Source organism: Ahaetulla prasina, chromosome 1, assembly GCF_028640845.1.
Source record: "Ahaetulla prasina isolate Xishuangbanna chromosome 1, ASM2864084v1, whole genome shotgun sequence".
Lineage (NCBI taxonomy): Eukaryota > Metazoa > Chordata > Lepidosauria > Squamata > Colubridae > Ahaetulla > Ahaetulla prasina.
Window position 1 is genome coordinate 319,921,461 of NC_080539.1, and position 26,508 is coordinate 319,947,968.

General features: G+C 40.8%; 1 protein-coding gene across 1 annotated transcript; it reads left to right on the forward strand.

The window, feature by feature from the left end:
- Positions 1–11,418: 11,418 nt before the first annotated feature.
- On the forward strand, positions 11,419–23,330 carry VRTN (vertebrae development associated). The gene is made up of 3 exons (XM_058167286.1): positions 11,419–11,517; positions 18,076–18,182; positions 21,326–23,330. The coding sequence occupies exons 2-3, from the start codon at positions 18,136–18,138 to the stop codon at positions 23,328–23,330; spliced, it is 2,052 nt and encodes a 683-aa protein (XP_058023269.1). The 5' UTR covers positions 11,419–11,517; positions 18,076–18,135.
- The last annotated feature ends 3,178 nt before the right edge of the window (positions 23,331–26,508 follow it).

Genomic DNA, 26,508 nt, shown 5'->3' on the forward strand with positions numbered 1-26,508 from the left:
TATCCTTTGGGGCCAATAACTCGCCTCCAACAGTCAGCTGCAGCTGCAGCTGACTGAATCGAGATGCCGGCATCCACAGCCACTCCGTCTTGGAGGGATTGAGCTTGAGCCTGTTTCTCCCCATCCAGACCCGTACGGCTTCCAAACACCGGGACAGCACTTCAACAACTTCATTGGGGTGACCTGGGGTGGAGAAGTACAGCTGAGTGTCATCAGCGTACTGATGGTACTTCACCCCAAAGCCACTGATGATCTCACCCAACGGCTTCATGTAGATGTTGAACAGAAGGGGCGAGAGAATCGACCCCTGCGGCACCCCACAAGTGAGGGCCCTCGCGGTCGACCTCTGCCCCCCTGTCAACACCGTCTGCGACCGGTCGGAGAGATAGGAGGAGAACCACCGATAAACGGTGCCTCCCACTCCCAATCCCCCCAGCCGGCGCAGCAAGATACCATGGTCGATGGTATCAAAAGCCGCTGAGAGGTCTAATAGGACCAGGGCAGAGGAATAACCCCTGTCCCTGGCCCTCCAGAGATCATCCACCAATGCGACCAAAGCTGTCTCCGTGCTGTAACCGGGTCGGAAGCCGGACTGGAACGGGTCTAGATAGACGGATTCTTCCAGGTATTGGGGTAGCTGACGCGCCACAGCACTCTCTACAACCTTCGCAACAAAGCGAAGGTTGGAGACTAACCGATAATTTCCCAAAATAGCTGGGTCCAAAGAGGGCTTCTTAAGGAGGGTCTCACCACCGCCTCTTTCAAGGCGGCAGGAAAACCCTTCCAACAAAGAAGCATTTATAATCCTCTGAGCCAGCCTCGTGTCACCTCCTGAGTGGCCAGCACCAGCCAGGAAGGACACGGATCCAATAAACATGTAGTGGCGGAGCCTCCCAACAACCTGTCCACGTCCTCGGGAGCCACAGGGTCAAACTCATCCCAAACAGACTCAACAAGACGTGCCTCTCCCTCGCTTGGATCATCCCAATTTCGGTCCAGACCATCCCGGAGCTGAGCGATTTTGTCGTATAGATAACCACTAAACTCCTCGGCACGTCCCTGTAAGGGTCATCCCGCACCTCCTGATGAAGGAGGAGCGGTCACCAAACAGGGCGGCCGGGCGGTTATCTGCCGACGCAATGAGGGTGGAGGCGAGAACGCCGCTCCTCATTGCCACTAGGTAGGTCCTAGAATAGGACCTAACTAGTGTCCGATCAGCCGGAACGACTGGACCTCCAAGTGCTCTCTAGGCGTCTTCTCCGGCGTTTCATCTCCCTCAGCCTCGGAGAACCAAGGGGCGGACGAGATCTGCGCCGGGTCAGAGGCCGCAAAGGCACGACACGGTCCAAGGTTTCAGCCGCGCCTGTTCCCAGGCCGCAACTAGTTCCTCAGTCGTGCGCGGGCCAGATCCTCAGGAATGGCCCAAGCTCCGTCAGGAACCTCTCAGGGTCCATCAGGCGCCTGGGACGGAACCAACGATAGGTTCCGTCTCCCTGCGATGGTGGGTGGCGGTTCGAAGTCTAGGCGAAGGAGAAAATGATCGGACCATGACATTGGTTCTGTTACTAAATCGTCTAGTATCAGATCATTTAACCACTGACCAGAGATATAAATCAGATCCAGCGTGCCTCCCCATGTGCGTGGGGCCATCATTTACTCGAATCAGGTCCAAGGCCGTCATAGAAGCCTGGAACTCCCGAGCTGCAGTCGATGATAAGCCAGCTGATGGCAAGTTGAAATCCCCCATAACTATAAGTCTGGGGGTCTCAACTGCCACAGTGGCAAATAACTCCAGCAGCTCGGGCAGGGCTGTGGTCACGCAGCAAGGAGCCAGGTACGTGATCAACAAGCCCAACTGATTCCTATGGCCCCACCTCACATAGAGGGATTCACAGCCGGCAATCTGAGGAACAGTGGCCTCCCTCGGCTCTAGATCTTCCTTAATGACAACCGCCACCCTCCACCCCTACCCTGGGCCTCGGCTGATGGAATGCTCGGAAACCTGGGGGCACAGTTCAACGAGGCACCCCTCTGGCCCCAACCAGGTCTCCGTAATGCCCATAAGGTCCGCGGACTCCCCTGAATAAGATCGCAGATCAAGGGGCTTTATTTGCCACGGACCGGCATTACATAACATCAACCAAGATCCAGGCTCTGAGGATCATGGCCACCGAGGAACGGGTAGGGACTAGGGGCCGGAGCACGTGATCGCTTTCAAACATCGAGCACGTGCTCCCCAAACTCGATCGCCCCCTCCGCCATATCTGCCTCTCCCACTTACCGTACAGATTGAACCACCCTCTAGTCCTGGAACAAACCCTCCCCTGCCTTCAGACCAGATGTAATAGTGCGCGAACTGGCACCGGGCTGGATCCTCCCGACGGGTTCTCCCCCCACCCGCCTTGTCCCTCCCCTTTAAAAACCCTTATTTAGATGAATTACTTTGCAATAGCTTGGCCTGTATTGATATCTGCAGGAAAGGGGAGCAAACTAATTGTAACAATGATTTATTTTAACATTTAAACATTTAAGTCTTTGGAGGGAAATATTTATAATTTTTGTATATAATAGAAATGGAGGAAGAAACTGAGGTGTGAATTTATTGTATGGTGACATTTTTAGCATATTATTTTGCAAAATGTCATGATACAGAGCAAAATAAATTGCATGACATTGGAACTATCTCTGAACAGTATGAGAATATTTACCATAGATGTTGGAATTACAGGAGCCATTATTATCCATAACATATTTAATGATTATTGGTTTAAAAAATTGTAATTGAACAGTACATTTATAAACTATAAATTGTGGTTTACCACTGTATTTATATAAGATATTAAGCAAGAAACATTAAATTGTGAGTGAATGAATACACTAGATTTATTTATTATGATATTTTAAATACCACCTGTTGAGTTCCTCAAAATACAGGTATCTTTAATCACAGTTTAAAACCCAATGTGGAGGCAAACTATGGTTTAGAATTGATTATCTGATTCAATCCTTCATCATATTCAACAATCTGGAGGCAGAGCAAGAGCCAGAACTATGATCCATCAATTATGAAATTCTGAACTTGATTAGTAATGATTGGTTAGACAGTGTGCCACACCATAATCAATCATGGATTGACAATGTGAAAAAGCTGAGTCAAATATGCAGTGGCATGCTTTTGTGTTCTGGAAAAGAGCAAGTGGATATAATGCATGGTGAGTTCATTTGTAGCACTAACTACAATGTGAATCCTTTGATGTTGACTTATTGCTGATGCAATTAGTATATTATATAAACTAACCTAAATAGGGCTTATTCAATCAACCATATTTAAGGAAGCCATAGCTTAATGCAGTATGACATTATCAGAGGTTTTTGGCTTAAGCCAGTAGCTCTGTAAAACTTTTCTATTCGTAAGAAACACAACATGGCCATCAATAATAGAGATGGCTGAAATACAGAAGCATTTATTTTTAAATCAGAGGGCAGGTTGGAAATAATATTTAGAATGAAACTATGTAACATGATTTGTACCTCACTTTCATTTACAAGAGCTGAATTAAATGTATTTGGTCACTGAATCAGCAATCATTTTATTTATATATTCAGTTGTAATTCTATGCATTTTCATTTCATTTGTCCTTCCAGCCTTCATTGAAGATTTAACTCTCTGGAAAATTGGGATGCACAGATTTACAACTAGTCTTTGACTTATAACAGTTTATTTAGTGACCATTCAAAGTTACAGCCGCACTGAAAAAAGTTAGTTATGACCATATTTCACACTTATGACCATTGCAACATCCCCATGGTCACGTGATCAATGATGGTTGCAGTGTCCTGGGGTCATGTGATCACCTTTTGCACTGTTCTGATAAGCAAAGTCAATGAGGAAGAAAAATTCACTTTACAATCATAACATAACATAACATAACATAACATAACATAACATAACATAACATAACATAACATAACATAACATAACGTAACAACTGCAATGATTCACTTAACAACCGTGGCAAGAAAGGTTGTAAAACTGGGCAAAATTCACTTAACAAATGAACAATCAAGCTAATCATTACCTTCAGTTTTCAGTTTACATGCTTCACAGCTTTCACCATTCTATTTTCAGATATTTTTCTGCAATATGAGAAGTAAAATTTTACTATTTAAGAATGAACTATGGAATCCCCAGGATTCCCATATGAGTTTACTAGCAATTCAGAGATAATCTGGTGTGTGATGGGGGCAAAGATGGGTTTCAGCAGGTTCTGACCAGTTCTGGAGAACCGGTAGTGGAAATTTTGAGTAGTTCAGAGAACTGGAGTAAAAATTCTGACTGGCCCTGCCCCCATCTATTCTCTGCCTCCCAAGTCCCACCTGATCGGGAGGAAATGGGGATTTTGCAGTAACCTTCCCCTGCCACGCCCACCAAACCACACCCACCAAGCTATGCCACGCCCACCAAGTCATACCCACAGAACCAGTAGTAAAAATTTTTGAAATCCACCACTGGGTGGGGGGCTACAAATGCATTGTTTCACTCTAACTATAAACACAGTAGAGTCCTGCTGCTAACCCACTGCTTCTCTTGGGATAATCAATCTTTCCAAAGCTCAAATTATCTTTGTTGTTAGGAAAGGTTTACTGAAATTCACTTAATACTTTTACTTCTTTATTATATTTCATAAGGTATACATTGCTCTCATCTTTTCCAAGATTTACATCTTCCAGAAATCTGTTTATTCTTCTCTTTTAGTCATCATTTAAGTACAGATAAGCTGGATAAACTAATTTATCTTTAGCCATAAATAACTGGAGCAGTTTAAGCCAGACTTTGACCTCTCCAACTTGTCCATATCTCCTTAGGTAACAATAGGTTAGAATAAATAATCCTTCCCTGCTCTTAGAGAAGCTGCTTTGTTTTTCTCGAACCCAAGGCCACTGCAATGACACATGCTTAAGTCCATAAAATATATATGATACAAAATGTCACTTCCTACCCCATTTCTCAATTCATTTTCTTCTCTATATAGTAAACAGAAGAAGAAATTCTACAGCCTATGCTCAAATCTGGCAAGTTATTAAAGAGGATTCATATATTATAGGGAATAATTGATCCTTTAATGGACTAAAGTGCAGATGGAAATAGAGAGTTGGTATCATTTTTTGTGAAAAATAGGTTATCATGACTTTTAGTCTGCTATGCTATTTTTGCATTTTATCTTGAAAATCTACTAGCCCTTTATTCCTGCATTCCACCCATTTTACCCATTACCACATAAATGTCCATCAATTGGCAATGCAGTTGATATTAGACAACAAATAACTTCAATAATGCTTGTAAAAGAATCTGACTAACTTCATAAGTTTCTGGATTCCAGGACTCTTCCTATTGCAATGTGGCACTACACCATAAGGAGTTGGTATGCTGTATTTATTCCTCTTTCTGGTGCTTTGCTTTAATTATTGACATAATACTCGTGCTGCAATTTGCAACTTTCCATTGGTGTGCTTGCTTCTCCATACACTTCACAACTGAAAAATGTGATGCTCAGTTGGGGAATCCAAAGACACCATAGGTCCAGAAAAACATCCTAAACTACAAATATTTATGAAATGTAGATTCATTACTATCAACAGCTTGATAATATTCAGGTCACTAATCATAGTTCTACAACTTCTATTAAAAATAGCTCAATAATGATGAAATTAAATTGCACCTTTCTGAAGATTCTGTTCTTTGCATGTTTTCATACAAGATGCAGATAATCTGCCGATACGCTGAATGTTATTTTCAGTTGCAAAAGCATAAAACATCTGAAGATGCTTTCAGCAGATGATTCATCAGTGATCTGGTAAGAATAGAATTTAGCAGTTTACAATTTATCTTTCAGCAAGCTTCTGCTTCATAAAAAGAAAGACTGACTGTCCTGGCAATCTATTTGTTTTATCATATCAAAGTAAATAATTGACTGATTTAATTGTCCAGACATAGAAAAAGGATGTTGCTTAAACTGGAGGCATTAATTCAATTTAAAGCTTGATCTGCTGTATGGATATTGACTTAGCCATAATCTGTCTGACACTGAAGGAAAATTATAGTTTCACTGACATGGAGTTTTTTCTCCAAAGATTGTGCTGGAAAATAAGTTTATTATTTGAATTTATAGGGATTCTCCATAAATACAGTACATGCAAGGATATATAAAGTAGTATCAGGAGACTTTTATACTATTGATTTGGGAATGAATTTCACTGAGCACCATGAGACTTATTACTGAGAAACATATATGAGATTGGTGATGTTTTCATGGCACCTGAGGCTGTAAAAATTAAAAACTGATTTGAATGTTATTCCCTTAACACCCATGTTTTTAGCTTACTGTGTTATGAACCTGAAACAGACATAATATTGGATGATCAGAAACTGGACTTTGGAATTAATGCAGAAAATGAGCACAACAGCCTATATCTAAACATCCAAAATGTAATCCTTAGTTAAAAAACTGCGTATAGTTGGGTGAGAGATTTGAATTGGAGTAGTACTACAATGTATCAACATTCATTAGCTGAACTTTACAACTTAATATCTCATGCAAAAATAGTTGTCAAGTGATCTTACTTTCAAAAGCTCACTAATGCTGAGTTTGAGTTTTTGTAGGCAAACATTTCAGTTGTAATACATTTCATTTGGTCTAGTGCTGTGATGGTGAACCTATGGCACGGATGCCACAGGTGGCATGTGAAGCCATATCTGTGGGCACATGAGCGTTGCCCTAGCTCAGTGCCGGCCAGCTGATTTTTGGGCCTTCTGGGCCTACCAGAAGTCGGGAAATGGGTCGTTTCCGGCCTCCCGAGGGCCTCTGGGAGAGTGGAGAAGGCTGTTTTTGCCCTCCCCTGGCTCCAAGAAAGCCTACTGGGCCCACAAGGCCATCACATGGCAAAAGCAGGGAGAGTGTGGGGGCAGGGCACATTGAATTATGGGTGTGGCCACACACACAACCCCCCAGCACTTCCCCCACTTTTGGCATGTGACAGCAAAATCACTGGTCTAGCGGTTAAGGCATCTGGTTAGAAACCAGGAGATTCTGAGTTCTAGCCTGCTTTTAGGCATGAAAGCTGCCTGGTACACTTTGGACAAGTCATCTGTCTCTCAGTCCAACTCACCTCACAGGGTTGTTGTGGAAAAATAAGAGGAGAAAAGAGGTATGTTTATCGCTTTGCATTCTTTATGCAAATAATAAAGGCAGGATGAAGAATCTAAAATAACAAATAAAAAGCATCATATATCGTATATATGATATGGATAATTACATTCTTCTTGGCAAAAATACAAAGTGGTTTGTTGTTGCCTTTTCCCGTTTTTTTAAAAAATCCAGTTCATCTATAGCTATAGAATTAATCAGTGGATTCCCATCCAGGTGCTATCAGATCTAACCTGCTGACCTGACTTTCAGAATCAGCCAAGCTCAACTAGGAACTACCTTCTATTCAATAAGCCAGTATTTCTCATCCTTGTGAACTTTAATATGTGTGGATCTCAACTCACAGAATTCCCCAGCCAGATATGCTGAATAAATGAACATGACTTGAAGTCCACACATCTTATAGTTCACAAGGTTTGCAGGCAAACCTGCAAAGAGCAATAGTTTATTAAAGTACACTTTGATTTCCCAAATCATGACAATGATACTATTGCAATTATTTTTTATACAAAGTTGATATTAGTTGAAGACCTGTGATGGCGCAGTGGTTAGAATGCAGCACTGCAGCTAACTCACCGCTCACTCCAGGAGTTCAATTCTGAGAGGCTCAAGGTTGACTCAGCCTTCCAAGGTCAGTAAAATGAGGACCCAGATAGTTGGGAGCAATATGTTAACTCTTAGAGAAGGTTAAAAAAGCCCTGTGAAGTGGAATATAAATCTAAGTGCTATTGTTATTAAATATATGAAGTCTGATTAGAAAAGATCTGTCTGATGAGTAAATGTTTTGAGGAATTCTCTTGGTCAGATTGCATTCTAGCAATTGTTTCATTTACATACCTGATTTCAAGAGAGTAGCCAGAGATGCTAGCAGCAGTGTAGGAAAACCAAACAGTTACCAAAGTCTCATGATCAGAGACTATGTCTAAGCAGATATAAATCAGCCTGGCCTCAATGGTTATATAGAAGAGATTAACTCAGTGATACTGTTCATCTGTGAATGTTTTCAACATGTATTGCTGGACCTTCCCAGCTGTTGTACTAAAAAGTACATGCATGATAAAATTATATAAGTTATTACTGCTGCCAGACCTACATTCTCTGTGAATAGCACACAATATTTTATTGCTTGTATTTAAAATTTGTGAATTCAAACATTTTCTAAGCAAAAGATGAATTTCTTAATGCTTAAGCGTAATGATCTGAAAAAGGTAAGCGTCTAACACAGGAATGGAGTAAGATTATATGATTCTTTTTTATTTTCCTTCTTTGCTGCTTTCTATGTAACTGCACATTGAGTTGATGCCTCCTTTATCAGTGCCTGTTAGGAACCTAAGTTTCATTTCCAAAGAATTAAACCTGAGCATCAGTACCGAGTATTGCTCAGCTGTTTTCTTTTGCTCCTACCTTTATACCTTTATACCCATTATCATTCTTAATATCATTCCACACAATTGTAGAAAAAGTAGATGTTTTGGTGGGAAAGACTTTCAAAAATTATATTTATTTGCAATGCAGAATTCTAGCCCTTGTAATTGGGAAGTTAAGTTTGAAGATAGACAAAATCCTTGATACCAAAGCAGGTCTCACTAGTAGGATTTCCTATGATCTGAAGGAATAAGCCTTTAGCATTGTGCCTAAATTCTTACCTTTCCCAGATTGGCAGAAAAAAGGACAGTGGAGGGTGTGTCTGGAATCCTATTTTAGAAGGACAGTGATCGTTTAAAAAGCTATGGCTTCATCCTATAAGTGTATAAAGAAATGATGGCTAATAAACCCCTCAGGATTTAATTAATGGTTAAGAGAAGAGACTAGACTTTTCTTACAGGTAAGAAGTGTTTCCTCCCCACCCCAAAAGGCTATAGTAAAATTCTATCGAAAATCTGTCAATTATAGTTCAATTTCAAACATTTAATCTTCAAGAAAGGTAACTGAGGATGTGATAACCCTCTAGTTTTAGACACAGATGGAGAATATGAATTATTTGAACAAATTTCAGTCAGGCATTTGGTAAGAATATAGCACCAAGACTGCTTTGATTACCTTGATGATGGACATCTATGGATATTCTCAATCGTCCAGGTCATGGTTGTCCCAATGGTGCTTTTTCCAAAAGGCAACTAGACTTTTCTTCTTTGAAAATGTTTTGCTTCTCACCCAAGCTTCTTTGATGAGAAGCAAAATATTTTCAAAGAAAAAAAAACACAAGAAAATCCAGTTGCTTTTTGGAAAAAGCACCTTTGGGACCTGGTGACAGACAAAGAGGCTGATGATTTTCCTAGAGTTCTTGGTGAGTTTTAGTTGACACCATTCACAGTATTTTTCTGGACAATCTCATGGAACTAGGTCCTGAGGGCACTATTTTGCCAATGGTTTTGGCAACTGTCAGGCCATGCCTAGAAGACAATGTTTGGGAACTACTGTTGGGTCACTACTTCATTATTTATTGTGCTCTCAAGAGTTCTGCCTTATTTTCATTCAACATCTATGTGAAATCTTTAGAGTGGGTCATCCAGAGTTTTAGAATTGGTTGACATCAAAATATTCATGGTATGTAATCCTACTGTTCCTTACCATCTAATCCCAAGAAATCAGTCATATTCTAGAATGATGTTGAATGTTCAACAATGTTTTCAACAGTTATCTTGTTTATGGAGATCAGACAAATCAAATCCAGACAAAATGGAGGTAATTGGGAAAAAAGACACAGAGGTTAAGGTTGAAATGTAGATGCATTCACCTGAAAGCACTCTGCAATTTAGGAGCGCTCTTTGAAGCTCAGCTTTCACTAAATTTATAGTAGCTGAATCGACAGCGACACGGAGTGGCTTTTGCAAAATTAAAACTATTATGCCACCTGCAAATCTTTTGAGCCAGTTAGATTTGGCAATACTTATCCAGGCTCTGGTTACATCCTAACTTGATACTTACTATGGGCTCTATTTAGGATACCACAGAAAACTGTCCAAAAATTGCAATCAATGTAAAAAGCAGCAGCTAGATTGCTAACTAGTACAAGGAATAGGGATTCTATGATACCTGTGCTGAAAGATATACTCCAGTTGGTTGAAAGATATACTCCAGGAGTTGCCACAAAGAAGAGGGAGTCAAACTATTCTCCAAAGCACTGAGAGTAGAACAAGAAGCAATGGGTGGAAACTAATCAAGGAGAAGCAACTTAGAACTCAGAAGAAATTTACTGAGTTAGTACAATTAATCAGTGGAACAACTTGCCTCCAGTTGCTCCAACATTGGTCATTTTTACGAAGATGTTGGATAACCATTTGTCTGAAATGATGTAGGGTTTCCTGCATAAGCAGGGGGTTGGACTAGAAGACCTTCAAGGTCCCTTCCAACTCTGTTATTCTATTCTATTCTAGTTGCTAATCGTTTACCAGGCATAATTTAAGCTACTGATGCTGATCTTTATAAAGCAAAACATTTGAGGGGTAAAAGTGACCTCCTCCCACTATTAATCAGGCCACCTCTTCAGTGCATAGTAGAAGATATATCCTGCATTGCTGCCAAAGCTGTGGAATGCAGTTCTTTAAGTTATATTTGCTCCCCATTTTTCTTTCTATTTAAAAAAAACCTGCAAACATGCACCTTTTTAAAACCAGGTTTAGTTGATTAAATTTTTTGGTTAATTGAAGGGGTGTGTGTGAATAAAATGTCACTAATTTTTCCTTATGTAGATTCAACATTTTTTTTCATTCAGCATTTCTAGTACCTATGTGTGCTACACTAAAATTCATACAAAAGGATTCTAGTTGTTTGTTTTTCCTTTTTCTAGATGATTATAGAAGTTCTCATCAATTTGCCTCTATATGATTCCTCCAAATGCCAAAATTAATTTTTATCTGAGTTCATTCCTCACTGTATATTTTGGCTCTCCCCTCCTAGCTTAGCCTTACTGTTTTCTTAATTAAGTTTGGAAAGTATGGTAATTCATTAATATTAAAGGTGCTTGTCTCTTTAAGAAGAGAGTCTTAGACAACAGCAATGATCACTTTGGAAATGACCCCAGAATTTGCTCTGCTCCTTTCATGTTGGATGCAAGAGTACTTGGGAATGAACTATTTCCTTGGGGGAGGGGGTGGAGCCAAGCCTTTTTTACACACCTAAAGCAGCCACTCCAATTGGTTCACTCCAGATCTGAAACCAGTTCCAGTCTGAATGTGGGACACAGCTGGGATTGCTGCGCTTCCTGATTCAAATTTAAATGCCCAGGAAATAGCCTTGCAGAGAGACCAAGGCAAGGAAGGAGCAGCAGCAGCAGCTGTTTAGAACCAGTTGCCTTGTCCAACCAGTAAAGGTGAGTTGGAAGAAATTTCTAACCTTTAACAAATCGGTTTCTTGAGGGAATGTGTCTTAAACCTCCATACAACTGAGTTGAGCTTGAGGACTCTACCACCACACCCGTACAAACTCCAGCCAAAGTCAAGGGAAAATGGAAAGGAATGGGGATTACGTGGTTCAAGTTGCAACTCCTTAGTACCTTCCTTTAAGTAAGGCCAGAAGTAGAGTTGCAATTTGAAGTCCTTGGGATTCACAGCTGGGTAAAAAGATTGTGGGTTGCTCTATTAGTTCTGTGGCCTTGGAAAAGGAAAGCCACAGTAAAGGAGGTGGCTTCAAATTGGCCTCCATGGGCTTTGCCTTTCTAGTCCGGCCCTCATTTATTTTCTTTTTAAGTTCTCCCTCCATGTGCAGCAGCCGCCGCCTTTGTTTCAAGAGTACGTCTTCAAGCGGTTTCGTGGGGCTTCTGGCTGCCCTCTTGTGGGATGGTTAGCCTGCTTCGCTGCCTCTTGAACAAGATCCTTTTTCGTAAGAATTAATTCGTTTCCATGTGCCTTTTGTAATTTTGGAAACGGCGCTAGTTTCAACGATGGCGGGTCTCTTCGCTTCCCTTCCCTTCCCCTCCACCTCTTTTTTAAGATTGGGCTGATCAGGAGCTCATCAAATTCATTCTCGGGTTAGCTTCTGTTACTCTCCCTCCATCTTTTTAAAAGATCCCGCTTCAGGTTTCCCCGCCTTTGCCCCTAGATCGGAGCGAGAGAGCATTGCCGGCAGAAGGAAACCCGGCTTTATTTTCATACCTGGGCCGTCGTTCGTGACCTTATTTAAGCGTTTGCTCTTGGTTTGCGACGAGGCCATAGAAAGTGCCATTTCCAAGGCCTTGGCTGGGATTTGGGTTTTTGCGGTGTCGGCGAAAGGTTTTTTTCTTACTTAGAATTCCAAATCGGAACGCTCCCCTTAGTCTCACGAAAACGTGAGAAAAATCTAATAATTCGACTTATTCCAGGATAACGCTCCCCTCCTCCGAGATAACTTGTTTTTTTAATTTTTAATGCGTAATAATGTTTGGTCTGCAGGCAAGTTTGATACCGTAGTTTCAAAGTTTGTGGAAACTTATAAATGCGGTATTGTAACTATACCTTTTTTTAAAACCAAGGTTAGTGCTTACACAGTACCGTGGTCCTTTTATACTAATAATGAAACGAGTGGTGAGTTTAGGATTGAAATACAGGACATGGATATTCCTTTAGGAAAACTTAACTATTCACACCCATATCCTATGAAGTATTACCGCCATGCACAAGCTATTATTTGCGTAAACTGTATTGAAAATAATAAAATAGTTTGTGCATGGTGGTAGTACTTCATAGGATATGGGTGTGGGTATATAGTTATCCTAAAAGAATAACCATGTCCTGTATTTCAATGAAATACTGTAGAATTAATAATGTAGAATTTTTGAGAAATGTGTTCAGGGTATCTTGAAAATTTAGATAATATAAATAGAAAGTTGCCTTATTCCATTACTCAGTATTGACTGATACTGGATGCCATTTCAGCAGTAAGCACAAGCACAGTGAATGTTTGTATAATATATATAAAATTAATCTGCAAAAAATAGCCTATATAGAGCTTTCAGTGTATATAACTTTGTCAAGTATTCTAAAACAAGTCATTTATTTGCAGCACCAATATTTAGACAGTAAGTTAAATGGTTTACATTTAGAAAGATAATCTAATAATTATTTCAGGTTAAAATGTACTTTATTCAAAAACTAATCTCCTTGGTTTTTATTCCATGATACCAGTATCAACCTGTTAATCAAGCTGCTCAAATATAATGGAAGAGCTTATTTGGAACTTTAAGACTAACAAAGTTATTATATAATCTTTCACATGCTTCCAGATGCTTTGTTTCTTTCATTGAACAAGTAATATTGCTGCCATTACACTGGAAATTATTAAAAAAATAAACTAATTTGAGGTGATTGCAACTTCATTGCATACTTGACTATTGTTGCCCTATAGTGTCCATGTCTGGTCAATAGATCACAATTCCAATCCAATCTCAGAATAGCCACAGTAATATTAATATACTTTAAATAGTATTATTTTTCAAGCAATACAGTCATATATAGTCAAGATATATGACTTTTAATAGAATCACAGGGCTGGAAGGGACCTTGGAGATCTTCTAGTCTAGTCCAACCTTCTGCTCAAGATAGGAGCCTTATGCTATCCCAGTCAATTGATTCTCCAGTGTATTTTTGAAAACCTCCAGTGATGGAGCATCCATAATCCCAGAATGCAAGCTCAGGTTGCATTGATTAACTATTTTCACTATCAAATTTTTTTTCATTACTTCTAGGATGGATCTCTCTTTAATAAGCTTCCATCCAGTATTTCTTATCCTGCCCTTTGATGCCATAGAGAATAAATCAATCTCTTCTTTATGATAGCCCCTCAAGAACTGGAAGATAGTTATCATGTCCCCTTATCCTTCCCTTCAATAGACATAGCTAGCTCCTACAATAGTTCATCATACGATTTGGCCTCCAGTCCCTTTATTACCTATATTGTTCTTTTTTACACACTCAACAGATTTTTTGTATTGTGACCAGAACTGGATGCAGTATTCCATGTGAGGTCTCACCAGTACAGTGTAAAGCAGTACTATCACTTCTCATTGTCTTGATGCTACCTCTCACTCGATGGAACCTACGACAGCTTTAGCATTTTTGGCAGCTGCAGCACATTGCTGGGTTGTACCTATGTGGTATTCCACTAGGATACTTAGACCTCTCTCAAAGTTAATATTATTGAGCTTAGTGCCACCTATTCTGTACCCTGCATTAGTTTTTTGTACCTAAATGCAGGACCTTAGTTTTTTCACCACTGAACCGCATCTTATTACTTATCTTACTACTTAGGGCCCAGTGTTCAAATCTGTCAAGGGCAAAGTCCTCCTGGATCTTGAGCCTATCTTTCAAAGTGTTAGCAATTCCCCTCAGCTTGGTGATCTTAGTATAGGGGTGTCAAACTCAATTTCATTGAAGGCCACATCAGGGTTGTGTTTGACCTGGGGTTTGTGTGACCAGGGTGGGCATGACCAGCTTGACATCACTCCTGTTGGGGCGCCTGTGGTGGCCTGAGTGCTCTGCCCGCGAAAACAGACTCTACCTCCGTTTTCGGCTGCCATGGCCTCCTGCAACCCTCTGCCAGTGAAAACGGAGCTCTGGAGGGCCTCCTGAGCTCCATTTTCACTGGCAGAGGGTTGCAAATGGCCATAGCAGACGAAAATGGAGCTTGGGAGCCTGTTTTCTCTGGCAGAAACACCGCAGGCTGGTCCTTCACTGTTTCCTGGGTGAAGATCTAAGTACCCTGCAGATCGGATTCAGCCCCTGGGCCTTGAGTTTGACAACCCTGTGTTAGTATATGGAACTAAAGCTAGAAATATAGTTGTGCTTTTGAGAAATATGACAGTACTTTTAATTACAGAAGGTTAGTTTAGATAAAGTGTCTGCCTTCCCTAAAAGGTGCTCTTGCCTAAGTTTCCAAAGATGGAACATCTTTGTTCTGATCTCTGGAAGAGAACTATTTATTTTATTATACAACTATACAAATTAAAATGGCACTCATTGGAAAGAAGATCTGATAATTGAAATACGGTTTTAAATTCTGTGATGGGAATAGTTTTTAACATGGCTGAGAAGGAAAAAGAAAATTGTAAGGAGACTTGGAAGTTTTGACTGCCTGGAAAAAGAATGGGTGGTTTATGTAATAGAGGTTTTCGAATACTCCACAGTTGGCAAGAGGGATTGATTGGTATACATAAACCTGTAAGCTTAAGTCACATCAAGTTGTCTCTGTGTCTCACAGAATCAATACTTTGTCTGAGTCTGCAAAATAGCTATGGGTTCACATGCATGTGAACACATCTGAGAACAACTTTTAAAGCAGCCGTGTAATCTTTACAAAGGACCTGGCTGCATTCCTGCTTCAAGGAAGGGTTTCATTTAGACTTCTATTTCTTTGTGAAGCCTCTTTTTTGAACATTTTGCAGCACCCTGTTGTCCAGTACTGCATGGTGAAGTTAAGAATGGTGTTAGATTTTACTGTGCCTTTTGTTCTGGAGCCAACTTCATCGCCCATCAGCTGTAGCAAACACTGGTATTGGTGTTGGTGTTCTCTCAGCTTTCTTGCATTTTTGCAGACGTTTCATTACCCAAACTGGGTAACATCATCAGTGCAAGGGTAATAAAATGTCTGCAAGAAAACAAGCAAGCTCAGAGACCACCAAGGACCCCTCAACATCAACCCTAAGCTACAGATATTCTCTTTTCCTGGTATTAGTATCAGCCTTTAATATCAATTGCATTTAGACTTATATACCACTTCAAAATGCATTACAGCCCCCTCTAAGCAGTTTACAGAGTCAGCCTATTGCCCCCAACAATCTGGGTCCTCATTTTACTGACCTTGGAAGGATGGAAGGCAGAGTCAACCTTGAACCAGTCAGGATCAAACTGCCGAACTGCTGACAGTTGGTAGTCAGCAGAGTTAGCCTGCAGTACTGCATTCTAACCACTGCACCACCATCGCTCTTTAAAGCTCATTAAAGCCTATATCAGAGGTACCCAGCGAAGCCCCATTCATGGGAGGCAGGCAGCATGCAAAATCATACTTCCTCTGGTTCACAGAAAAACCTTCCTCCATGGAATTGGTCCCTTGTGCCCAAAAGATTGGGGGCTGCTGGACTACATTGTTTAGAACAGGAGTGTCAAACCCAAGGCCCGGGGGTTGGATCCAGCCCATGGGGTGATTATATCTAGCCTGCGGGGCTGCCCTGGAAACAGCAAAGGACCAGCCTGCAGTGCCTCTGCCAGCAAAAATGGAGCTTATGTCCCCCCCCCCCCCAGCTCAATTTTCACTGGCAGAGGGTGGCAGGAGGCCATCGCGGCTGAAAACGAAGTTCAGGAGCCCGGCTGAAAATGGAGCTCGGGAGCCCGTTTCTACTGCCAGAGTGCTTAGACCACCACAGATGCCCCTGACACAAGTAATGTCAAGCTGGCCATGCCCACCCTGGTCCCTGAGGCCAAACACAACCCTGTGGCCTTCAATGAAATCAAATCTGACACCCCTGGTTTAGATTAAGGCCAAAGGTGCTTTTCCATTGTTAACTCACAGACTGGATTGTATTTATTTATTTATTTATTTATTTTTTCGTATTTTTATACCGCCCTATCTCCCTAGGGACTCAGGGCGGTTCACAGCCAGATAAAAATATACAAATAAATACAAAATAAAACAGCCATTAAAAAACTTATTACAAATGGCCAAATAATTAAAATGACAATACAAATAATAAAATCCCCATTAAAACCAATTAAATTTAAAATCTAGTCCAGTCCTGCGCAGATAAATAAATGTGTCTTAAGCTCGCGGCGAAAGGTTCGAAGGTCAGGAAGTTGGCGGAGTCCTGGAAGAAGTTCGTTCTAGAGGGTAGGAGCCCCCACAGAGAAGGCCCTTCCCCTGGGTGTCGCCAGCCGGCACTGTCTGGCCGACGGCACCCTGAGGAGTCCCTCTCTGTGAGAGCGCACGGGTCGGTGAGAGGTATTTGGTAGCAGCAGACGGTCCCGTAAGTTACCCGGCCCTATGCCATGGAGCGCTTTGAAGATAGTTACCAAAACCTTGAAGCGCACCCGGAAGGCCACAGGTAGCCAGTGCAGTCTGCGCAGGAGAGGTGTCACATGGGAGCCACGAGGGGCTCCCTCTATCACCCGCGCAGCCGTATGAGCTATATTCCAAAAATTATGAAGACACCATATCATCTATGTCTATCTCAGTTCGTTTTCGCAAGTTTTTTTCATTTGAGCTAAACATTTCCTAACATTTTTGAGAAGGGTTCTATCACTTTTTAGTGATGGTTTTAGACATCCTAAGAGAAGAGTACAAGTAATTCTCATTTTAAGACCATAACTGAGCCCAGAATTTCTGTTGTTAAGTGAGGCATTTTTAAAGTGAGTTTTGCCCTATTTTATGACCTTTCTTGACATAATTGTTAAGTGCAGTCAATAAGTTAGTTACTGCAGTCAATAAGTTAGTTACCTGGTTGTTAATTGAATCTGGCTTCCCCATTGACTTTGCTTGTCAGAAGGGGATCACATGATCCCAGGACACTGCAACCAATGGTCATAAATACCTGCTACTTGCCAAACATCTGAATTTTGATCACATGATCATGGCAGTGCTACAAAGGTCGTAACTGTGAAAATTGGGCATAAGTCACTTTTTCAGTGCCATTGTAAGTTTGAACAGTCAGAAAATGAACTGTTATACATCGAGGACTACCTGCACTTTTTATATGTTCTTTTAAAGTGCTTTCCTGAAGAAGAAAACCGAAACTATGAAATCTTCTTCTTCTATATTTTTTATCTGTACAGTAAGGCTTAAAATATCTTGTTATACAGATGATTGGGATGGCAAAATGTAGCAGATTAAGGCTTGCACTTTTTGTAAAAAGTCAGGAAAATATATGTCAATACTGAGATCCTCTTTTCTCACTTTTTCTAAACAGATCAGCAGTTTTTAAGATCAGCAATTTTTAAAGTCTACTGGAGGATTAAGTTATTAGAAAATGAACGGTGAAGCTCAGCTAAATACTACCACGTACTACACAAAAAGGTCTGTACAATGTGCAAAGTGGACAGTAATAAAATATGCCATGTGAGGGGAAGACCATTGAAAGAATTACTAAAGATGATGAACAGCAAAAGTCGGGTTGAAAGAAAAACAAAATTTCAAACAAGCATTTCTGGATAAATATAATTAGGATGGCGGAACTTTGGGAGACTAGATGTGGAAAGCCGAATTTCATACATGAGAAAGGAGACAGAACTGAATATGCCTTCACAGGTTCCCTGCTACTCAGAAGAGCTTCCATGATAGATTTGAAACCATTTATGCCTTTTAAAATTGGTATATAAGGGAGAGAACGTGTATCTGTTCTCCAGCCTCGCATTAAGCTATTCCTGTCTACCCACTTACGTGAAATAGGAAAATGGGTCCTGTGGCAAGAACGGTAAAAGGCATATATTACGTTGAATATTTCCCATTGTTGAAGTGTTCAAATTAAGTGAGGCATACTATACCTTTACCATATAACTCAGTGCTGCATCCTGTAAACTTTATGAGAAAAGCCTTATAAGACCATTTGACGGCCGTCTCCGGGAGAGCTTTCCACCAGGTTCGCCTGGTGCGCCAGTTGCGCCCCTTTCTAGACCGGGATGCCTTATGCACGGTCACTCACGCCCTCGTGACGTCTCGCCTGGATTACTGCAATGCTCTCTACATGGGGCTCCCCTTGAGGGGCATCCGGAGGCTTCAGTTAGTCCAGAATGCGGCTGCGCGGGTGATAGAGGGAGCCCCTCGTGGCTCCCGTGTTACACCTATCCTGCGCAGACTGCACTGGCTACCTGTGGCCTTCCGGGTGCGCTTCAAGGTGCTGGTGACAATCTTTAAAGCGCTTCATGGCATAGGGCCGGGTTATTTACGGGACCGCCTACTGCTACCAAATACCTCCCACCGACCCGTGCGCTCTCACAGAGAGGGACTCCTCAGGGTGCCGTCAGCTAGGCAGTGCCGTCTGGCGACACCCAGGGAAGGGCCTTCTCTGTGGGGGCTCCCACCCTCTGGAACGAACTCCCTCCAGGACTTCGTCAACTTCCGGACCTCCGAATCTTTCGTCGCGAGCTTAAAACACACTTATTTATCTGCGCGGGACTGGATTAGATTTTAAAGTTATGGGTTTTAAGGGTTTTTTATTATTTATACTATTTTAAATTTGGGCAATAGAATAAGTTTTTTAATAGTTGTTTTTAATCTGAATTTATATGTATTTTAACTGCCTGTGAACCGCCCTGAGTCCTTAGGGAGATAGGGCGGTATATAAATTTGAAAAATAAATAAATAAATAAATTTGCAGCCTTATAATTACCATTATGAAGAATGGTATTTCGGTCTTGGGTTTTCAGAACTGAATTTCCCACAAGTGCTGAATTTTATAAGCAATGTTATATGACCCTGAGGTGGCTGAAACCATATTGTTACCTTCTCAGATTACTGCAAAACACTGTTAGGATTTTCTTTAAAGAAACAATCTCAGCTAAGAAAAACAGAAGCACAATTTTGCTTCATGTTCATATCTTGCTGAGCTTTCAGTGGAAAGACTCCTCCCGGGTAAAAGAGAATACCGTATATACTCGAATATAAGCCGATCCGAGTATAAGCCGAGGTCCCCAATTTTACCCCAAAAACTGGGGTAAACTGGGGACTCGAGTATAAGCCGAGGGTGGGAAATGAGGCACCTACCGGTTGGGGAAAGCCTCCCTCCCTCAGCTGAGAAGGCTGGCGGCTCCCCCGCCCCGCCCTCTCACTGCACCGGCAGGGCTTCCGTCCGGTAAAATGTGAAAAAAAGAAGAAAAAAAAACTCGAGTATAAGCCGTATATACTCGAGTATAAGCCGAGGGGCTTAAAAAAAAAAAAATCTAGAGTATAAGCCGTATAGACCCGAGTATAAGCCGAGGGGACGTTTTTCAGCACAAAAAACGTGCTGAAAAACTCGGCTTATACTCGAGTATATACGGTACTTATTTCCTAATTTTGCAAGGTGTTTGTGATATCCACACTTTTCCCATCCTGCAGTAATTCTTGTATTTATTTTTTACTTTATAAATCACTAAGTAAATTATCTAAATGCCGGTATAGAAATGCAGTGTTGTCTAATCACCAGAAGAGGGCTCTTTAAGTCTTGTCTTATATTGGCTTTTTTTTTTTTTTTTTGACTTTGCAAAGCCAACCAAATTGTACAATAGTCCAGGTACTGTTACATTTAGAACATAAATCTGTAAAATGTAAACACACAAATGAACTATTGTGCTGAATTATTTATGACAAATTAAAGCAAAACAGCTTGTTACTGCATTACCTCAGCCTTCCTCAGTCTACTAGATATGGGCCCTTGAATCAGCAGTTGCAATGCTTGCTATGCATCTGACTGGCTGGAAAGAATAAAAACTACAGGGGTGCAACACCGATTTTTTTTTTAAATTCTTTCTTTAAAGGACATAAGCAAATATTTGACAAATGAAAAAAAAACCCAGACAAATAAAAGATGAGAGATTTTGTGGATAGAGTACAGCATATGAACAAGCTGCATTTAAATCTAATATCTGTCCTTTAAAGAGCAAAAGTTACTGAAGGGCAGCATTAAAATGATGAAAATATTCATAATGAATATTTCTTCATTTAGAAAGCATACATTTATCTTTTAGCATTGCTGTGCTCTCCAATGAATTTTAGCACTGATCATATTTTACACTGATCATATTTCAAGCGTTAATCTGTCTGTTTAATGGCAAAGTCTGCTAAGTAGGTTCAAGTGGATAATACTAGAGCTTAATTTGGTATATGCTAACAATGGGTAAGATGATGGGATAATGTACATACTTGATTAAATTTAATTTCATAAAATGTGTGGTCCAATGTAAAATTAATCATAGTGCAGTCATATGACTATTTATTAGGGAATAAGGTTTAATTCAGTATTCTAACCCACAGGATTGTGCACCAGTTTCCACAAAAACATCTCTTAGTTTGGACTTCTCCTTTAATTATATATGGATTTTTGATATGCTCAAGAAGTATAGTTGAGCATATAGTTCAAGACAAAACAGCATAACTGTGCCTCTCTAGTAGTTTTATGGAGCCATGAAGGGAATATCTGTGCAAAACATGACATTCTAATTCGTCAAACTTCTATTTTTCAGAATGATCCAGCGCCATCAGCTAATGCAGTCCATGCTCCAGAAGCTCCAGAAGGCAAGTGAATACAGTGGGCTGGAGAAATTAATTAAGGCAGCCGTGAAATCTCATACGATATTGTCCTCTTTTTCACTACCCAGCTATTATGGGAGGCAGTTCCAGGAAGAGCTGGAAGTTGACCGTGTGGCAAAAAGTCTTTACCCAGAAGATGCTCCTCGCAATATGTTGCCTTTCATTTGTAAAGGCAGTGGGAACCACTTGTTTGAGGCAGCAAGTGTGTTGTTGTGGGGTAACACTAGCTTAACTCTGGAGTTACGGGTCCGCACGGTTGTGGAGATGTTGCTTCACAAGCAGTACTATTTCAATGGCATGATTGATTCTAAGGTGATGCTGCAAGCTTCTCGTTATTCTCTTTGTACGCATAAATCTCCTCACATGACTAAGTTACCTTTGGCTACCCTAGAGGCTATCTTTGATATTGACGTTAAAGCTAGTTGCTTTATTAGCAGCTATGTCAACATGTGGCATGTGTACGCTCTAGCATCTGTACTACAATGCAACATTTATTCCATCTACCCAATGAGCAACCTTAACATACGGCCTTACTTCAACCGACTCATCCGACCCAGAACGTGTAAATTGCACATCTCCACACTTCACATCATGTGGTCAGGGAAGCAGGTTTCCACCCAGGTTTTTGAAGCTGAGTGTTTTGTCCCTGTCATGGGTCTGGAAGAGCTGGAACCCATAGCATCCATTCCGGAACCTCAGGTTCAGCCTGTAAAGACACTGGAGTTGCTGAACAATGATCCCCAGGTGACTTACTCTAACCTACGTGAAAGATACAGCATTACCAAAAGCACCTTCTATCGATGGAAACGCCAGTCACGAGAGCATAGACAGAAAGCAGCTGCCAGATTTGCAGCCAAACATTTCTTGCAATCCTGTTTTCAGGAAGGTGCTACTATTCCTCTTCAACGCTTCCGACAGTTGTTCCCAGAAATTTCTCGCTCCACCTACTATTCCTGGAAGCACGAGATGCAAAGTGTGAAAAACCGTGAGGTTTCTTCCTCTTCTGATGTTGCCTTGCCTTGCCACGCTAGTCCAGACGGTGCAACAACATCTGAAGGAGGCCAGAGCTCAACAAATTTCCCAAATCATATCAGAAATGGAACTTCTATGCAAGGAGCCAAATCTTATCTAGAAAAATGCATTTCCATGAATAGTCTTGTGCCATACAGAAACTTTAAACGTAGCTTTCCTGGCATCTCCAGATCAACATATTATAACTGGAGAAGAAAAGCCATCAAAGGGAATCCAAATTTCAAGCCTCCCCAGCCTCTTTCTGTAGCCCAGAAACCAACCAGGAATCTGTATCTGTCACTAAAGTCAGGAAACCTGCCTAATGTGAAGATGCTCAATGGGCAACATGCAGGGCCCCGGATTCTCATGGGTATTAAGCAATCTCTCTACGGTTGGCAAAAGCAAGCTCGTGAGTTGGCCAGGAAACGTGTTTGCCAATGGAAAATGCCTTTCTGTAAGTTTCGTTTGCGTTATCATCGTATTTCTTCTACATCCTATTGGTTTTGGAGGAAAACAAGTGTCCAGGAGACCAAAAAGCATTGCCTCCCCTCAATAGTGGCTTCACGAAATTTGCAACAGACTCCCACATCATCTGAGATTAATAGAAAGGCAGAAATTAAATTCCATTCCACACACCCAAAAGAGTTTGCTCCAGTGCTTGTGGATGAGCAGATGCCGAAACCCTGCAGCAGTACAACTCCAGGTTATCAAATGTCTGAAAATGTCAACAGCAGCATGTTTGTGATGGATGTGATTGCCACAGCTCAGTTCAAAGCCCAGGCCAAGCTGTTTCTCCAGCAACGGTTTGAATCAAAGACCTTTCCAACATACAAAGAGTTCAGAACCCACTTTCCCTTAACAGCACGCTCCACTTACTACATGTGGAAACGTGCCCTTCATGATGGACTTACGCTAGTGGATGCCTAGGGATAGTTACGATATGCTGTCTCATCAATGAAATTCTACAAGCTGTTATTTTGGTCTTTGTGGGTTTGTTTCTTTGGCTTCCAGAGGTGTACACCCATCTTTCGCTAAGCTATGGGAAAGATAGAAATATATTCCCAAGATAGAATATTGGGAATGAGATATTCCTTTTGTATTGTAAAGAATATAGCTTTTTGTTTAATTTTAAAAAAAACACCTGAATAGGCTGGCAAGCTATATGTGAAGATTATTCTTAAGTTTGCATTCTGCTGCTCAACTTTTCAATGAATTTGACCTATGTTTTATTTCTTAACATGAAATTCTCCCTGAGAATCTTTACGTTTGGATATGTATTCTTTTCACAAGACAAGTTATTAGTTTTACTGACTCAACTGATGGATATAATATATATTGTGGGATCTTCCAGTATATGTAATATGTTTTTCAAATCCATTAAAAAAATGAGAATCAAGTTGTCTTAAGTGTTTTCTGCAAGAAAGTGAATTAAGAACTCAGCTGTTGAAAGAGAGTGTATAACTTTTCTTTGAATGAGGGTTGAGAGGAAGCTGACACAGAGGAGAAATAAACATTACTATCTTTTTCAGAAGATATTTGAGAAAACTTTTCTGTGCTACAATCTAGTATGGTATAGGGCAGGGGCCCGTGGGCTGGATGCATCATGCAGTGGCCACGCCCACCTGCGGTTTAGGAAAGGGTGAAAAGTCGCAATATGTCATGTGATGACAATGTGACACTGCAAGTTTGACACTCCTAGTTTAGGGGAATACCAGTAGACATTGGTATGGTATCTTACCAGATAAGCATTTTCCTCTTGACCTACTTTTTGAGCTTGGTTTAAAATGATGGAAGAAAGACTAACTCAGCTCAGCTCAACTTGAAAAGAGAGGTACACAGATATCTTGGAGAAGTTCTCCTATTCTACTCCAAAATTATCTGTAGAATCCTACACCATCTCTGTGTAGCGTCCTTGAACACATTGGTAACACAGAAATCATTTCTGCTTCAAAAAAGGCACTTTTATTAGTTAAGATTGTAAGCCCCACAGTCTAATAATGAAATAATAACAGCAATATACATCAAGTTAAGTCTGTAATCCCACAGCCTAACCATGAAATAACAATAGCAATATATATACCATAATTTATTACTCTAAATAAAACAGATAGCACATAAATGCATCATAATAACAATTCCGCAAATGGTCATGTCCCTGGTGCTCTCTGAGCTTGGTGTTTTCTTGCAGAGGGTTTATTATCAAACTAGGTGACAACAGTGCTAGAAGGGAGAGTCTCATTTTATATACTAGTGACATGCCCTGTCAGTGCTGGTTGGAAGTGTTCTTGGTGGGGGAATGGGACATCTTGCCACAGCCAACTTGTTGCAGCCAATTCACCATAGCCAACTTGCCATGGCCAATTTACATCACAGCCAACTCGCCGTGGGACAACTCACTCTGGGACAATTTAACAATTCTATTTAATAATTTAAAATAAATAAAAATTATTTTAATTTTTGCCATTCACATTTCATTCTGTCCCTCCTTTTACGTTCTTTCTATAATGATTCTATTCCACAATTTCTTTGATATTAGTGTGACTCTTGTCTCGCACCAAGTTTTCCTGCGGCGAGATGGCCGTGGCGAGTTGTCTTGCAGTGGGTTGGCCATGGCAAGTTGACTGTGTTCAACCTAGGCTTCCTGATACAATAAAAGCACACAATGAGTCCCAAAAACCCTCTTTATTTCAATGGCTGCAAAGTCTGCTCATTCACACAGCCTGTTCATTTTCAATCTGTTCATTCACAGATGAGTCCCAAATAGTTGTAAAGAGTATGACAGAAGTCTGCCACAGTTCTTCAGGATAAGGCTGATAAGCACCCACCTTTATCTCCATTGACACGCTGCCAAGACCTAATTGGCAATTAATTTTGCAAGGCCACATGGAACACGGAGTCAAAATGGAGCTTGAGAATTGAAACTGGCCAGCACAAAAACAATTGTTTCCTGCAAAGGCCCACGTGCCTTTATTCCTCCTTTATGTCTTATGGGAGGGGCCAATCATCTCCAAGCCCTACTCCTGAGTCGTCCCTTTTGTTTTAACTGTTCTTGCCTTCTGGCAGCTCTGTGCATGCGTGCTCTGCCTTGCTGATGTCCGACTTTGGTGGCTCCGGAGTCTGCACATAACTCCCAGATGGCCCTGGCCCCATCTCTGCCTCTGACGCAGAGCCCTTGTCCGAGCTTTCCCCAGATTCCAAGACTGGCCCATGTTCCTCCACAGCCTCCTCACTGTCTGACTCTGCTGCCAGCTCCTCAGGCCACAACAGACTGGCGGGATAGCCATAGTGAGCTGGCCGTGGCAAATTGGCCATGGTGAGTTGGCTGTGGTGAATTGTCATAGAACCCCTTGGTGGTTCCTAGATTATTGTTTGTGGGAATTAGTACAATCTTCCATTTCTGTGCATTCAAAACCTTTGCAGCAGATATCACATATAAAAATAAAGCTTCATGTTTTCTTTCAGTCTGTTTCTCCATTAAACTTAAAAGGAAAACTTCTGGTTTCAACCATACTGTACATTATTTTTAAGAAACGTCTGGATTAACAAACCTATCTGATCCCAATATTTCGTTTCACTTTTACAGATTCACTGTAAGTAATAAAAACTATCCCTCATGTTGGTCACATTTCCAAAATCTGTTTGACATTATATTATACCCCTAAATGTTTTGCTCATTTAATCATATAATATTCATCTTCCTGATTCATCATCCATGACAATTTATATACAGTACCTTAACAATAAGTTGTTCATTACTGTACATACATCTTTTTCAAAACCAGTTCATTCATCTGTAAAAGTAAAGTTATTTTTGTCCAATTTAAAATTTTCAAGCAATTGAGCATACTGTATGTATCCATTGACAAATAAAACCCTCCTCCAAGTTTTCCTTGTTTTTAAGATAGTCTCTCTTTTCAACAAATGTTAATAGCTCAATATATTGTATATTGTATCAACCTAGTAGATTTAACTGTCATTTTTCTTCTGAAAAAGGCTTCCTAAGATGACATCCATAAAGGAACTTTTGGAGACAATTTTGCTTTATATCTATCAAACTCAAGATGGTATATCTAACAAATGACTCTTAAAATCTATATTACACTTA